This window comes from Lactuca serriola, chromosome 8 (genome assembly GCF_051521515.1).
Source record: "Lactuca serriola cultivar US96UC23 chromosome 8, Lser_US96UC23_V15, whole genome shotgun sequence".
In the NCBI taxonomy this organism is placed as follows: domain Eukaryota; kingdom Viridiplantae; phylum Streptophyta; class Magnoliopsida; order Asterales; family Asteraceae; genus Lactuca; species Lactuca serriola.
Genome location: NC_136415.1, coordinates 5,569,614 through 5,586,840, shown reverse-complemented (window position 1 = coordinate 5,586,840; position 17,227 = coordinate 5,569,614). Strand labels below are relative to the sequence as shown.

At 39.9% G+C, this 17,227-nt stretch overlaps 1 protein-coding gene across 2 annotated transcripts; it reads left to right on the top strand.

The window, feature by feature from the left end:
• Positions 1-13,522: 13,522 nt before the first annotated feature.
• Positions 13,523-16,744, top strand: LOC145070011 (scramblase-like protein). 2 transcript variants are annotated; one of them, XM_079016931.1, is made up of 11 exons: positions 13,523-13,846; positions 14,629-15,044; positions 15,162-15,248; positions 15,353-15,394; positions 15,483-15,527; positions 15,591-15,656; positions 15,725-15,781; positions 15,864-15,925; positions 16,004-16,193; positions 16,285-16,391; positions 16,495-16,744. In XM_079016931.1, the coding sequence occupies exons 2-11, from the start codon at positions 14,685-14,687 to the stop codon at positions 16,523-16,525; spliced, it is 1,047 nt and encodes a 348-aa protein (XP_078873057.1). In that variant the 5' UTR covers positions 13,523-13,846; positions 14,629-14,684; the 3' UTR covers positions 16,526-16,744. The 2 variants fall into 2 exon arrangements, with proteins under 2 accessions (XP_078873057.1, XP_078873056.1); XM_079016930.1 differs by having other exon boundaries at positions 14,626-15,044.
• The last annotated feature ends 483 nt before the right edge of the window (positions 16,745-17,227 follow it).

Genomic DNA, 17,227 nt, shown 5'->3' with positions numbered 1-17,227 from the left:
TTCAGGGCCTCCTGCTGGGCCTCCCGAATCCGCTCCAAAAGCGGAGTCACCACTATCATCCACATGCAAATATCCCTGATCGGCGCCGCCTTGCGGCTAAGCGCATCGGCCACCACATTGGCCTTCCCTGGGTGGTAAAGGATCTCACAATCATAATCTTTCACCACATCAATCCACCGACGCTGCCTCATGTTCAAATTCGGCTGATCCATGAGGTACCTCAAACTCTTGTGGTCCGTGTAAATGGTACACCGAACCCCGTAGAGGTAATGTCGCCAAATCTTGAGGGCGAAGACCACCGCCCCCAACTCCAAATCATGCGCCGGGTAGTTCGCCTCGTGAGGCTTCAGTTGCCTCGAAGCGTAGGCTATGACGTGCCCTCTCTGCATCAGCACCGCGCCCAACCCCGAAATGGATGCGTCACGATATACCACAAAATTCTCTATGCCCTCTGGCAGGGCTAAGATTGGCGCCTCGCACAATCTCTGTCTCAGAACCTCGAATGTTGCCTGCTGCTCAGGCCCCCACTGAAAGACTACAACTTTCTTAGTCAACCGTGTCAGGGGTACAACTATCTTGGAGAAGTCCTGAATGAATCTCCGATAGTAGCCCGCTAAACCCAAGAAACTCCGAATCTCAGATGGAGACTTCGGAATCTCCCATTTCATCATGGCCTCTATTTTGGCCGGGCCAACCAGTATACCGTTCTGGTTGACAAGGTGCCCCAGGAATTGCACCTCGCGCAACCAAAACTCGCACTTAGAGAACTTGGCGTACAAGCTCTCCCTCCTTAGGGTTTCCAAAACCTCTCTCAAATGCTCCTCGTGCTCCTCCTGTGTCTTAGAGTAAACCAAAATGTCATCGATGAAAACTATCACAGACCGATCCAGCATCGGTCTGCACACGCGGTTCATGAGGTCCATGAACGCGGCAGGAGCATTGGTGAGCGCAAACGGCATCACCACGAACTCATAATGGCCATAACGCGTCCGAAACGCGGTCTTCTGCACATCCCCCTCTCTGACCCTCATCTAATGGTAACCTGAACGCAAATCGATCTTGGAGAACCAAGATGCTCCCTGTAACTGATCAAAGAGATCATCAATCCTTGGGAGTGGGTAACGGTTCTTCACTGTCACCTTGTTCAGCTCCCGATAGTCTATACACATCCGATGCGATCCGTCCTTCTTCTTCACAAACAAAATCGGGGCTCCCCAGGGTGAACTGCTCGACCTGATAAATCCCTTGTCTAGTAGCTCCTGCAACTGCGTAAACAACTCCTGCATCTCGGGAGGAGCCAACCGGTACGGTGCCTTGGCTATCGGAGCCGCACCGGGGACTAGGTCGATCCTAAACTCTACCTGACGCTCCGGAGGTATCCCAGGAAGCTCCTCTGGGAACACATCTGCGTAGTCTCGTACCACTGGAACCTCGCTCACCGTCGCCCTACCCGCCTCCCGGGTATCCATAACATACGCGACATATCCCGCACAACCTTGCTGAAGGTAACGCCTAGCTCTCACTGCTGAACATACTGTGGGTCCACGCTGTGGCCTCTCGCTATGGATCACCAACTCTCCCCCACTTGGGGTTCTGATCCGCACCAGCTGCTGGGCGCAATCTATCACTGCCCCATTAGGGCTCAACCAATCCATGCCTATGATCACCTTGTTCCCACGCAACGGAATGGGAACCAAGTCCACCAAAAAACACTCCTCCAACAACCTTAGAACACAATCCCTGAACACTGTTGATGCTCGCACCGATCGATCATCGGCGATCTCTACCTCAAGAGGGCTATCCAATATACCCGAAGACTCAGAAAACTTCTTGCTAAGCGCAAGAGAAACAAACGATCGGGTGGCACCCGAGTCAAACAATACCTGAACTGGGATACCGTTCACATGGAACGATCTTAATGCATATACACAGAGCACACATCAATATCATAACATCATATAAATAAAATAGAGGGAAAAGAGCCATACTCGTCACCACATCGGGTGCGGCGCGTGCCTCCTCGGTAGTCAGCTGAAACGCACGGCTCCTCACCACTGGAGCCTCTGCCTTGCCCTGCCGGCCATCCGTGATCCGCAGGGTCGCTGGAGCTGGCACCTTTACTGGCGCCGATGTTGCTATCAACTGGGGGCAACTGGCCCTCTTGTGGCCCCTCTGGTTGCAATGGAAACATAGCAACTCAGACATCTGTATCACAGGCGCAGGGGCGGTACAGTCCCTGCTGAATTTCCCTGACTTGCCGCACTTATAACAGCCTGACGATCTCATCTTGCACGCTCCCTCGTGCGCCTTGCCGCATTTCCTGCAGCGGCCCCGCCCCTGTTGGCCTTTCAGCCCCGCATTGGTCCCTTGGGCTTCTTCCCCAAAGCCCCCATAACATGAACCTCTTCCGCTTTCTTCTTCCGGATGTGCTCCAGATCTATCTCCCTCTCCCTGGCCCTGGCAATCATAGAGTCCAGGGTAAGGCAAGCTGAAAAACTGACGTGCTCTCGAATATCAGCTCGCAACATGTCATGATAGCGGTTCCTCCTCATATCCTCATCACCCGCATACTGGGGCACCAATAACGCCCTCTCCCGGAAATTGGCGGTGATCTCCGCCACAGTCTCCATCGCCTGCCTCATATCTAAAAACTCCCTGGCCAGCTGTTGAAGCTCGACAGCTGGTGCAAACTCTGCCCTGAACCTGGTCACGAAGTCCGACCAGGTCATAGCCTCGACAGCCGAGGCTCCCAACGAGTCACCAACGGACTCCCACCAATCCCTAGCTCGATCCCTCAAACATCCTGCTGCAATTCTCACCTTCGACCCCTCAGGGCAGAAGCTAGTCAACTGTGCAGACTCAATGTCTGCAATCCATCGCCTGGCAGCTATGGGGTCCTTCATCCCGTGAAAATCCGGCGCACCACTGCCCCTGAAGTCCTTAAAGGACAGTGTGCGAGATCCCGACTGGCCAGATGCCATGTCGCTCCTGAATGCCCGAAGGCGATCCTCCACCAGCTCAACTATCCCTTCCTTGATCGACCTGAAGATAATGGGGGTCGACTTAAGGATGCCCCTGGTGATCTCTGACGTGATGAAATCACGTAGCCCCTCATCCACCGGCTCCGAACCTGATCCCTCTCCTGAACTGCCAACTGTTGGTCTGGGGGGTAATACCACCATTCTGAAACACAACATAATAAACGTCAGGAACACTGATATATCTCGAGGAATCACTACTACCACAAGTTTCCTGATCTCATCTCAGCTTCCTTGATTCGAGTACGGATCCTCTGCTTCCAGTAGTACAGGCCCATATTACCTTCCACATCTATTCGTACTTTCCTCAAGTACTGCCTTGACTCACCAAGTCACTATTACCGCTAATAATCTCTGCTGCTCCCATCCTAGGCTTGCCCTAGGGAGTTCTCTGGCTATACCCGATCCAGTCCTCAGCTGCTGAAAGCCTCCTTGCGATGCCAATTAGCCATCACCTGAATACCATCACATGCGGCGAGGCTCAGATAATCCTTCAAGTAAAAGGCTCGTCCCTACAACGGTTAGACTCAGACAAGAGCTGTGCAATAGGGCCAAGTCTAGCACTCTGAGATTATTCAACCCTGTTCGCATGTGACGTGACGCATTCACCTAATGGCTAACTCCCATCACTTAGAGTCCCACAAAGCACAAAGCAAGCAGCATTCAGACATTGAAGACTGCTTAAGCAATTCTATCCTCATAATGGGAAGCTATACTAGCATACCATGCTAAGCTCATGTTATCAGGCATAACCCAAACAGGCTATCCTACTGCTGTCTACTCAATCCTAGCATGCAATTTTAATATACCGAATCACATAAAGTAGGCACATAAGGCATCACTCCTAGGTCCTTAGTCCTATTCTAGCATGTAGTTCTACTGAAACTGATAAACATACATAAACTTGTATGGGTACATTGGGGAATACTTGCTTGAGCTCGGCCGGTCGTGCACATCACACACTTTGTTCCTTCTTAAGATAAACTTGTATGGGTACATTGGGCAACCGACTCGCAAGATACAACTCACACATCTCGGTTTCAAGAATATAAGATGTTATCGTCTCACCAATCACTCGTGATAAAATCCATGAAGTGATCCAAGTGAGCGTGGGTTTAATCCAATGCTCAAATCATATTCATAAGCACTCATGAACGTTGCATCAAACATTTTCTTATGTCTAATACTCTTTAGACAATCCACACACCAATTCACGACAGTCTTCATTCACACCTACTTCCAACATACGAACGACTGTGGCCCGTTCGAATAATTTGACTGTTCTCAACCAATTAAATTATTCAGGAAGTCAAAACATGAAAAGTGAAACACAAGAATAATACTAATCCCATATGGCCTCAAACTTTTGAGTATAAATAAAACACCTTTTATTTATCACCATATAGATTACTCATTATTTGTTGTTTCGGGTAATCAATTTCTTACTTGAATTATTACAACACTTGTCCCATGCTCTTAGCATGCACACAATGTTTACCTATGGTTCTTACTTTGTGAAATAGATCAAATCAACACATTTCCAATCATACTCATTTCACAACTCCTAATCCTTTTCACAAGTGAAAGAATATCAAATGCTTGCCACTTATAGAATATGCTAGATTCTAACATTTTATGCAATGATCCTTTCGTAATGTCATAGCACAAAAGTCACAATGACTATTGCCAATGAAATTACAAAGTCCTCTATTTAAGATTGTTACAATACAATTCCATAGACATGATGTCTCTCACTCAAAGTACATTCCTTTGAACATTCTTTTGCATAAAATTTCTAATCTAGACATAGACTCTCAATATCCAACTCCCAATATGGAAACATTTCCATACTTACCATATGACAACTCATTCTCAATAGAATCTTATCTATTCATAATAATGTCGATATGGTCCATCCAATATCATACTTCCATCTTCTCACAAGCGACCAATCCTCATCGAGCTTTGGATCGTCCTTTGATAGTTGTTTAATTATCTTAGTCAAGATCGATTCTTGTCCTTTTTCTCTAAATGCGCTAGACATTTGAAAATTTTTAGAATGGTCAAATATTATAGCATTTGCAATCGATCCTATACTTGAAGCGTATGGGACATGATGCATAATGTCTTACATGAAGATTTAATATTTTATCAATCTTCTGCCATAATATTTTATGTGCTACGTTCTTATAATTCGGATTATGAAGAGGAATGCTGTAATCATAATCGAAATTTAAGAACACACTATGTATCCTTGACTAAAAAAAATATTAATATTCCAAAACCTAAACCTTTAGATTTGAAACGAAGCATAATATTCTCTCCCTTAATTATAGAAAAACAATTATTCAACCTTTACAACTTTGCAAGTATGACTCTTGTTTTCAATAATTAATATTGCTAACTTGCGATACTTGCCTTGATAATCATACAAGCACAAATTTTATGCTCCCACTATCATGATTATTATTATAAACATAACACTTATTCTCCCACTAGCTTTGACATGTATTCAGAAACAGCTTAACTTTCAGAAAAACAATACATACTGAATTTCTTAAGTTCATGTTTCTAATACCTAATGCTTTGATAATCCTTTATCTAAGCTTATACACCTTTCCTTTAGATAGCTCATATATGTGTCTAAACAATTAAGACTAATTGTCAAATCTCACAATTCGAATCATGGAAAGGGATACTGTAACCATAATCGAATTCGAGAATACAATTTCACAATCACTATCTTCTTAAAATCTCTATTAGTGAAAGCATTTCCTCACAATCATTTTCATGGAGGGAATCTTATGACACTTACATTTTAATGGTGTATGTGTTCCTATCCATGTGAATTTGTCAAAACCAAATTTTACGACAAATTCAAACTCATATGTACCGAACTTTTTTAATCTTGATTTCTTGCCTTATGGTAACACAGCTACCCACCATGTCTTCCAAGTAGTTAAGCAGCTCACCCTTTCCTATCAATGTACTTTTCATTGATCAAGGTCCTTGCCTTTTATGCATTCAAATGAGAACTCATAGGACCCACATGCATAATTAACTCAATTGGAACGACATAGAAACAAGATAGTGTCAACACGATAGGTTGTGAACCTCAACTCGTGTGCCAGTGATGATCGATAAGGTTTATTCTTGATTAGTTCTTGAACTTTTCAAGACCATTAAGACTCCCACTGAATCCTTGACATATAAGATTCTCTTTTCAATAAACATTTCTTAACAAACAAATATTCAAGAGTTAGTGTAGCTTTTATCAAGACAAAACACTTCATAAAATTGGTCCTAGTTGGCCTTTGTCTTATCCAAGACATCACAACTTTCCACATTTCAAATGTGCGAGAATAAGAAAACCTTTTTCCAAATTCTACATTTGATGAATGTTATAAACCTTCTTAAGACTTGTCACTCAATGTCACAATCTTAACTCTAAGACTTGTTTTGGAACGAAGTATGATTGACTTCTTGATTTAACCATTTCTTCAATTCTTGATTCCTTTTCTTAGACATACAATTGTACTAAGACTCACTTAGAGGATCAATTGAGATATGGTTCTTAATCATTAAGACCTATCATAAAACATGATAAAAGGTACTCTCCCTTCTTCTTAGAATAGAGAAACTTTTATCTTTCTGCCTACTTGATTCTTCTTATTCGTTCTGCTATTGATTAAAACTTTTTCAATCAATTCAGAATTACACTTAATCTTGTAAGTATAATCACATTTACTAAACTTTTAGTAAATCATGACGAATATCTTTATTATTCTTGTGGTGGACTTGATCAACACACAACTTTGTGTACTCGATTTCCTAGTCCTTCACTTGACACTTTGTCAACGAATTAGTCTAATTTCCAAATATGAAATTTCTCATTCATCATGCAACCAAGTTGCACGATTCCAAGTTTCTTTCCAATTGAACCTTGGGCGATGAGAAACTCTCCCTATTTGGTAAATTCTTTGACATTTCCACAATTATCATAATTAAGAATCACATCCATTCGTTGTAGAAATATGCAAACATCAATTTTCATAATGATTTCATTGCAAGGAAATAAATAAATAAATAAATATGTCAAACCAAAATTTATTTTATTCATAAAAGCAGCGGAAAACATTTGTCCTTACAATGCAAAATCAACTGGAAACTACATAGTCAAAAGGAAAAATTTCTAACAACTCTATCATAACTTTCTAAGCTCAAAATCTAATCTTCAAATCCATGCGATCGAGATCCATTTCTTCATGATTAGATTTATCTTGCTTTTCCATCAAGCTTCCTCTATTTTCATTGATCCTGCAAAACATTCAAATGCAATCTTATCACATCATGTATTAAGAATCAACGAATAGGAACTTAATGGAGTTAGATAGTGGATTTTACCTGAAGCACAGCCATTCTCTTTGACTTCCCATCTTCTGGAATGTTCAGGCTCTTAGGGCAGACTTGTATCCAACGCCCTTTCTCTTGGCAGCAAACGCATGTCGGTTCTCCTAGAACATCCTCGGAAGCATGGTTGGTTGATTTTCCCAACAAATACGCTCCATCGCTTTGCCAAATCATTTCTGATTCAACAACAATGAGCATGTAAGTTAGGTCAATGAGGTTTTCGTCATGATCCATCATATAATACTTTCTTTTGAACTCATTATATGATTCAGGAAGTGACTGCAGAACCCAGTTCACAGCCAACTTATCAGGGAATGACGCACCCAACATTATCAACCTATCGATGTGTGATTTCATTCCTAGAACGTGGGCACACACGGGTTTACCATCTTCATGTTTCATTTCCAATAGGGCTTTAGTGACATTGAACCTTTCAATTCTTCGATCTTGTAGGTTAGGGAGAATGATTGGAGGAGGTGGAGGAAGTGAAGCATGATATCTTGTTCCTCGATCGAATCGTGGAATATCATCTTCATGTGGAATGCTTGTTCCACGGGATTTGGGAAGACCATAGTTGTCGTACTTTGACATCTACAAAACGGGAGAAAAATAAATTCAAGTTAGTTGATTGATTGAGTCCTTAATAAATCACCCAAATGAGATATTAAGGCTAGGACCCAACACAATATTCTACAACTCGGGAGAGGGATGTCGTAACCCAAATTGCAGAACATTTGAAGGTAAGTGAATGATGATTCACTAATTTTCCACCATGAAAAACGAAAAACGATTAAGTTTTAAATACTTTGAAAACTCCTAGATCCTTTGAGATTCATTGAACTTTTCAATGGCATGTTTAAATCTCGATATGCCCCTCTAGTTTGTGACTGGGATACCGAGGATCACAAAGTGGGTGTGAATAACCATGCAAACTTACATGGTGCCCCCACATGTTACAGTCACCTATTCGATGTGCCGGTTAACCACACACACTCCACCGAACTATGACAAACATTGAGTCACCCTTTGCTACCTTTGCTTAGAACCATTTAGTGTGCCGGTTAACCACACACGCTCCACTAACGTCTTCGCAAGGTTACAAAGTGTAATTTCATGGAATTGCATCAATTCACTTTTGCCTAAAGTAACTAAGATTGGGAATTTGTAAAACATTTAGTTACTTTTGTACTTCATTATACTTATAATGGAAAGTTCTGTCATATCCTACCCGTTCGGCTAACGACCCTCCACTAGTCAAGAGTGTGGTGAGTAAGAGTGGATACCCATTCAATCGCCATTTTATAGGCAATTTCCTTAAACACCCCTTATAGACCAACTTCGTGAATGAGGCCTACTAACGGTAAGACTGACTTTTACTCATACATATATATAATGTTAGACTTTTAATGTTATATATAGTATAGGGTGTATTTTACACTTTTAAAATACTAGGTGGTCAAGTTTAACAATTATACTTTTAATTCAATTAAATTGTAAACCAAAACTTTATGGATTTATTAAACCTCTTTTAATTATACACCGTAATTAATTAATAAAACCATAAGGGTGTGATATGAACTTTTCAAAACATCACTAGGGTTTTAGAATTTAACATTCCTAAATTAAACTTTTGATCAGCTTTTAAATTCCAAAACTTGAGGGCAAGTTTTGAAACATTTCAAAACATTAGGGTTTAGAATTTAAATATACATCAAAATTAAACTTTTAATCAAAATTTAAATTCCAAAACTTGAGGGCAAGTTTTGAAACCTTTTCAAAACATTAGGGTTTCAACTATTTAAGTTTCAAAACAAAAATTTTTGAGTTCAAATTTAAACTATAAAACCTAAAGGGGGAAAATTGAAACTTTTCATAACACAAGAATCAAATAACAAATAATATAAATTAAACAAATAATTTTATCATTATCTATAGTTGTCCTAATTTCAATTTCTTGCAAAATAAGTTACCCAATTAATACAAATAATCAACTATAATCATATAAGGAAGTTATTATCTAATCAATTGGTAATTATCTTTTGTTTAATCAAGGATATACTCATAAATATGTATAAAATCGAATTTTAATGACCTAAAACAGATAAGGCAAGTATCCATGAGAAAAACAACAAGAAATCCCGAAATCCCCTCTTTCTGACGCTCGAACTCGCCGAGTACCCCTATGGACTCGCCGAGTAGGGGCCTACTCGCCGAGTCCACAATGGGACTCGCCGAGTTCATCAGGCAGGTGGGCTAAAAATCGATTTTGCAATTTGAACAAACATACAAGGCATCAGTACAATAGAAACCAACCAAGGCTCTGATACCACTGATGGGTTTTAGCTATAAAAACATCCTATGTGCTCATACAAACCCTAATGCTTGGATCTAGGTTTCTCTATTGTACATGCAATTCATCCAAGACTATAAACCTTAGATCTAGCATATGATGATCAATATAACATATAAATTAGGGTTTAGATCATACCTTAATTGTTATGTAGCAATAACAATCTCAAATCCTTCTTGTATTGACTTTAGAAAGCTTAGAGTCACAAATGTCACTCCTCTAATGGTTCACAAACACCAAGAGCAAGAGGATGAAGAAGAGAAGAGAAGGAGGCTACCCAAAACGTGTGGAAACCCTAATCAATTAGTTCACCACGTTTTTTAGCCAGAAGGGTCCTTTAAATAGAGAGACTATTAGGGTTATCAAACAAGGAAACCCTAATTTGGATGCTTAAGCCCTAAGCAACCCATGGACTCCTTCCTTAACAAGCCTTGGACGATTTCTAATGGGTTTCCCCATGGAATTCGTCCAACCTTATATTATAAGGTAATCCATGGCCCAATTGCAATTATCTTATAATTACAATTCCAGTCCCTTAAGTTTAATTAATCTCTTTTAGTCACAAACTTAATTCTTATTAATTCTTAACTAGTATTAATTAAACAATATGATTTCTCCTTTAATATATTATTCTCATAATATATTAATAAATCATAATTAATCCTTTCTCTCCATAATTCATCCTATCAAGTTGCTTTGATGAAGGCAACCCAAAAGGACCATGCACCATCAGGTCAAGTACATACCAAAATAGTTATGGACTTAGACACTAATCCAACAGATACTGACTAGCATATCTGGGTGTTGGTCTCCCCTTAGGTCCTTTCAACCAGATACTGGGGACTATTTCACCCCCTACCACTACCACATAACACGTATCACATAATCTATTCATCATGGCTGGGCATGAATGCCCCTTCGGCCCTATCGACCGGCAACCTGGGGACTATCTCCCCTTACTATCACTAGCACGTAGCATCATATCATACAAACACATAAACATAACACAGGTAGTGGCAACCCTAGATGAATATCACAGAGACAATCATCTAATCATACAATTCCTACATGTGGGCTAACATTGTGGCCTTAGACCCACTGCTACTAGAAGGTAACTCACCTCGAAGTAGCTGCTGAAAGTCTGCTTGCTGAGCGCCTGACTGCTGAACCGGAATTCCCCGACTACAATTTCCATAAACACTAATTCAAATACTGATAACTATTCTTAGGGTAAAATGACTATTTTACCCCCTGGTCAAAGTCAACATCCTGGTCAAAGTCGACTTCCTGGTTGACCGGACTCGCCGAGTTGGCTCGCCAACTCGCCGAGTCCCTTTCATCCGTTCTAGTTCTATACCCGTTTCTAATCGTCGAGCTTAGCGAAGACTCGACGCGTTCTTCTTTGATGCATACATACTAAGTCCAAGTTCATCCGACTCGCCGAGTTGAAGAACAACTCGTCGAGTCTAAGGCAATCTTCATCGGACTCAACGAGTTGCTCATCCAACTCGCCGAGTCCACGACTATCTTCATAGGACTCGCCGAGTCCATCGTTCTACTCGCCGAGTTCATTCAGTCCTTTTTCCATACAGACCTGATTTGAGCCATGCAGCGGCTCCAAACCACAGATCTAGGCTTCCAGGGCATGCTTATCACGTAAAGTTGCAAACTTTACGTGCATGCATAGCTTTAGAGGCTTCAAATGTCCAAACTAAGCTCTTAATGGGGTTCTAAGCTCAAGAGGGACCTTAATCACCAATATGACTGAAACTTAACACTTTAAGAAGGTAATGAGAGTCCAGATCTGAAGTATAACCCAACCATAAGGTTTCTCTTCAAGGATTTGGGGTTTTAGGGCTTAAAAGCAACAATTTAGGGACAAACAAGATCTAATAAATCAATAATCAAGATGGAAACTTTATTACCAGAATGGATGACCACAAATGAATGTGTTCTTGATCTAAGTCCCCCTCCTTGACCTCTTCAACCTCTCCCTTCTCCCACTTGCTCCAATGTGCCCCAAAAGTCCCTTCACAAGGCAACAATCACTCAAACTTACCAATGGAGGCTAGGGTTTCGATAAGGAATGCTCTGAGGGTGATGGAGGCTGAGATGGGGCTATAAGGACATTTAAATAGGGTGCAAACCCTAAGGATTAGGGTCTCCTCCTGATTGGCCTACTCGCCGAGTCCAGGCGTGGACTCGCCGAGTAGATCACTTAAAGCCCACATCCATCTCGACATCTACTCGGCGAGTTAGGGCTACAACTCGCCGAGTAGCTCTTCCAAAAAGAACATTTAATCAAAATAAATACGTACCAGGAATGGGGCGCTACACAGCGTTTCTAAACCGAAAGACCCTTTTTCTCGGGACTCCAGGAGCCTCGGGGCTTCCTTCGGGTGCTAGGGGGTTCACCTAGGCTTTAGGGGGGTTAGAGGGGTAGTGAGAGAAAGTAGAGAGAGAGAGAGAGGAGAGAGAAAGAGTTGTGAAAATGTGTGAGAAATCCGAGCAACTTCGCGTGGTATTTGTAGGGTCGAAGTTCGGATGTACGTTGGGCATACCGAGCCCTACGTTGGGCGTTCCTTCGGATAAGGTTGCCAGTTTCGCACCAGCTGGCTCGCACATCGGATGGATAAGAACCGAAGTACGTTGGGCGTACTTGGCCTCGAACGCGGGGCGTAATTGCGAGACTACGTGGCGTGATCCGAAGCGAGGCCCGATCAGCGATGGATGGTCCAGATGTTGCCACGTCATCATAGTTTCGCAAATTCAAGTGCAATCTTTAAAAATTTGTAACTCCCGCGTACGAGCTCCTTTTGTGACGTTCTTTATATCCACACGTAGGCGGGAATGTACTCTACAACTTTCATTTAGACTTCGTCGGCTAATTTTGACTTTAATTTAAAAGTTATATTATTAACATGCTGGGACGTGATTGGTCCGTTAAAATCTCATAACTTCTTCATCCGACGTCCGTTTCCGTCTGTTTTTTTATCGTTACGTTACTATTAACGAGATCTTCGATTATCGTTTAGGTTGTGTCAACTAAAAACGGCTCGATCTAATATTCGAACTTCGGGTTGTACATCGCTAACCCGAAACTTCGAAAAATCATAACTTCCTCATACGAAGTCAGATTTGGGCGGTCTTTTTATGGACGCTCTCGGTTTAACGTATTCTACGACTTTCATTTAGATTGGTAAGGCTAAAAGTCACTCTATCGTAAATTCACTATTTACGCTTCCCGATGTCGCGTCGATTCCGTCGCGAAACTTCGACTGACCATAATATCTTCGTTATAACTCGGATTTTGGCGTTCTTTATATTCCCAGAATCCTTGTTTCGACCACTACAACTTTATGTAGAGATATCGAGTTTATCTCACACTTTAATTTTGACACTTATTTTTATTCTTTATTTGTTACATATTTATAATTGCGTAATAAGCACTTAAAGACACATAATTCACATAATACTCAAATATTTCATCTTTATTACTTTAAAAAGAGTTACAATAGTTGACCTAAACTATTACATTATCTACTACTTCCGTCCCGAAATCATACATGAGCAAACAAATGCGGATTACGACTCATCGGTCTAATTCACTATGAGCGGTTCCACCCCTTGGACCGCAAAGGGCCACCTCGTTGACCCTATTGTTTGGTTTTATAAGGGATCAAACTTGCTTTATGTAAGTGTGCACTTCCCACCTTGTAGTTCGCATTTCGTTTTGTCAGGTCTGTTTCAAATGCGACAATGTTTCAAACTTAATAGATAGTCAAATTGTTTAAAAGGGCAAAGGAAAAAGACGAGAAGTGATATATTGGTATTGCTAATTTGGTATCCCGTTAAATAAAGGGATTATCGTCAATTAACAACTCAGATACACATTTTCTTCAATTTGCTACCATCGATCAAGACATCATCGAGCGTCGACTATCAAGAAACGCATTAGAGAAGCCCAGGAGCAATTGAGGTCGAATATTCAAGAAATTGCTTTCCAATTCCTCCCCGCAGCTTATTCATCGATTGCTCTTCTCTGCTGGTATTGCGTTTTCTGTGACCTCCATTTAGTATTGCTGCTTCTTTTTGTGTTTTGTATGATTCTTATGTACTTGTTGCGTCTCAGCTGGTAGTGAAGATGAAGTGTAGCACAAGGATTTTGTTTTTTAATGGATAACTGGTTGTTTCCTTTTTAGTATTTGTTCTGGTTTCAACTTTTTATAGTGATTTTTGTATGAGCACCAACTGTTTGATAAAATTACTCAATGATTTAGACAAAAACTCAGATTCATCCGCATGTTTGAGTATGTGTGGATGATTAAGTTTGACAAATCAATTGAGCTTTACTTAACTAGGGAAGTCAGAAGTTCTTCCATTTGGTGCATCTATATGTAGTTGCTTGTAATAGACATAGAATTATAACAAATCCTTGAAAATGGCTTGGTGGATCCTTTGGCAATTAGCCACTACAAAATGTTTAGAGAAAAATGAGAACTATCCTCTTCTCATCTAATGTTTATCATCAGTTTTATCAAGCAATCTTTTTGTTTGAAATGATTCAGATAATTAAAATGACAAATGAGAAACAATCATTTTCATTGAACGCTAGTTCCAGATTAAGATCCGAAAAACATTTTAAGAACTTCTCATTTCGGTTTAATAACTGGTACCTGTAGCTTTTCAACCTCAACAACGGAGTTCATCTTTCAATTTAGATATTACAAATGTGAATTTCGCATCAATATTCTAAGTAAATCTTTGTTTTAACAATGGAGATGTGATTTCTTATGTTCTAAACTACAACTTTTTGCTTTCAAACAGAAGTCAATGGAGTAATACAAGGGTTAAGTGTTGTTTAATTTGTCAGAACTTGGTTGACAATGAATTGGATAAAAAAGTTGCAGTGTGTGACTCAGCCAAAAGTCATTAGAGCTATAGTGAAGAAGCAACAGAATGGTATCCTTGTTGCTGATAAGATACCAGTATTCAAGGAAACTGGTTTGGGCAAAGGGAACTATGGTTCTAGAGCAATACACAATGGAAGTAACTTGAGTAGAGATTTTCTAGTAAAGCTGTGGGTTGCAGATGCTAAAATGAAAAAGACACATGAAAAAAGAAAGCAAAAGTTTATTGAGAGTGCAGTTAAAGAAGAAAGGGGTTTCCATGGCAGGTCTTTAACTGGGGATGATGGACCTAAACAATTATCCACAGAGCCTCTAGAATCTTCTTCCCCTGAGGAGGTGAGTTAAGGTTTTAATTTTTATCTAGAAAATAGAAATTACTTCCTTAGTAAGATTAAGAGTTAAAAGACAAAAATGAAAATGATACATTCGTTCTATTGATTATTAATCTTCCAGGCTTGGATTGCACCTCTTCTTTCAAGATCTAATCTGCTCATTACAAGGGACATAGAGTGGGCCAACCTTACACTTGGCTTTGAACAGGTAATTATTGAAACAGTCATTACTTAGTATTAATTATGATTTCTATGTATAAAAAAAGATAATGATGGTTGTGCTATTTTCATGAATGTTGATACATTTTTTAGGCGAGCAGATATGCAATAGTTGATGTCAGCAACCCGCATGAGGTATCTTTTCCAAAATCAATTTTCTCTATAAATCTTGATGTTATATAAAATAAAAGGGATTAAGATAAGATTTTTTTTTTCCTTTCAGCCAGCAGGTTTTATTCGTGAGGAGAGCAATGTGATTATGAGACAGGTATATATTATTTAGTTGTTATATTTATTTGGTGAATATGATGATGCATTTTTGTATTGGCAGTTGCTTCGTCTTAGAAGACCTTTTGTTGCTACTATAACCGATGGATTTGGTAACGAGCTGTTTAGGGTAAGACTCATGGGCGTATATAATTATATTTATTTGTATAATTTTATTTACTTTATTATTATATATAGGTGAGAAGGCCCTTTTGGTGGATAACAAGCTCCATCTATGCAGAAGTAGGTGGAAAGGTATGAATAATGATGGGTTTTCTGTTTTGAAATTGAAATTTTTTTGAGTATATAAAAAATGATTAAAATTTTGTGTCCATAGGAAATTGGTGTGGTTCATAGAAGATGGCATCTTTGGAGGAGGGTTTATGATCTGTACTTGGGGTAAATTTGTAAATTGTTTGTATTTGGTACCCTATAGTAATTAGTAAGTATGTTGAGGAGGGCAAATTGGTGATGCAGTGATGAGCAGTTTGCAGTGGTAGAGAATCCAGGTTTTTGGCACTGGACATTTACTTTAAAGGGGATTCATGGTGAGGTGTTGGCTGAGATTGACCGTGACTGGAGAGGTTTTGGTTATGAGGTGTTGACTGATGCTGGTCAATATGTCATCCGATTTGAAAGTGCTGCCACGTCACACCTGTCTGGAAAGGTCCTTAAATACTTACTTACTTACTTACTTACTTATGATGATGATGATGATGATGATGATGATGTTTTTTAATTGTTTGTTGTTGTTGTAGGCTAGAGAATTTAAGGTGGCGCGTCGATTGACATTGTCAGAGAGGGCGGTGACCGTTGCACTTGCTGTGTCTTTGGATAATGACTATTTTTCAAGACATGGAGGCTGGTAAATGTTTTTGTTTATGGATGGATTTAAAAGCTTTGATTTTTGAAGGTGTGAATTCCCTTAGTTTTATGAGATATGTTATTTTGAATTGTATTATTGGCAGGGGGCTTCCTTTTATTGCGGTTGCTGAATGACAGACAGAAAGAGAGAGATGCCTATGCCTGCCACGTCAGCATTCATGACGTCATTTCATTGTTAATTGTATGATTAGAGTTGTGTTGAGAGATGATTGATGTATACATTGCATTGCATTGCTGCGGTTAATTGTAAAATTGCTCCAATAAATGTGTTGGTGTACTTGGTAAAATGGTTTGGAAATGATTTGAAATACTATAGAATTTTGTGTTTTCTAATCTCAAGGCTGAAAGTTGGAATTAGACAACCAACAATTTGTATTTTCATATAATGCTCATCAATTTTTCTTTCAGCATTCCCTAAACAAAAGAATTAATAAAAATTGTCCACTTTATATCATTATGGCTAGCTGTTTCATGCAAATTGGCCTAGGCGGCTGACTAGTGCCCTGGCCGCTTAGGCACAAGGAAGTTCCTAGTGGACCAGGCCAGAATAATAATAAGGGAAATTGACTTGTTAGGGTAATATTATTTTGACAAAACTGCACAAATAGTCCATGTGGTATGTCGAAAATTGCCACATTGGTCCAAAAAGGTTTGGACTAGCACCACAGCTCCAAAGTTTTCATTTTGTTGCGAGTTTGGTCCAATCTGTTTTGAATTTTTATAAAATGACGATTTTGCCCTTTTGTATTTTCATTATTTATTTATTTTTTAAATTACAAAAACTAAAAAACGAAAAAAAAAATATATATTTGTATT

Coding starts and splice junctions, on each gene's coding strand:
- LOC145070011 (XM_079016931.1), top strand. CDS start 14,685: ATGAATTGGATAAAAAAGTTGCAGTGTGTGACTCAGCCAAAAGTCATT. Junction 15,249..15,352: donor TTACACTTGGCTTTGAACAG/GTAATTATTGAA, acceptor TACATTTTTTAG/GCGAGCAGATATGCAATAGT. Junction 16,194..16,284: donor CGTCACACCTGTCTGGAAAG/GTCCTTAAATAC, acceptor TTGTTGTTGTAG/GCTAGAGAATTTAAGGTGGC.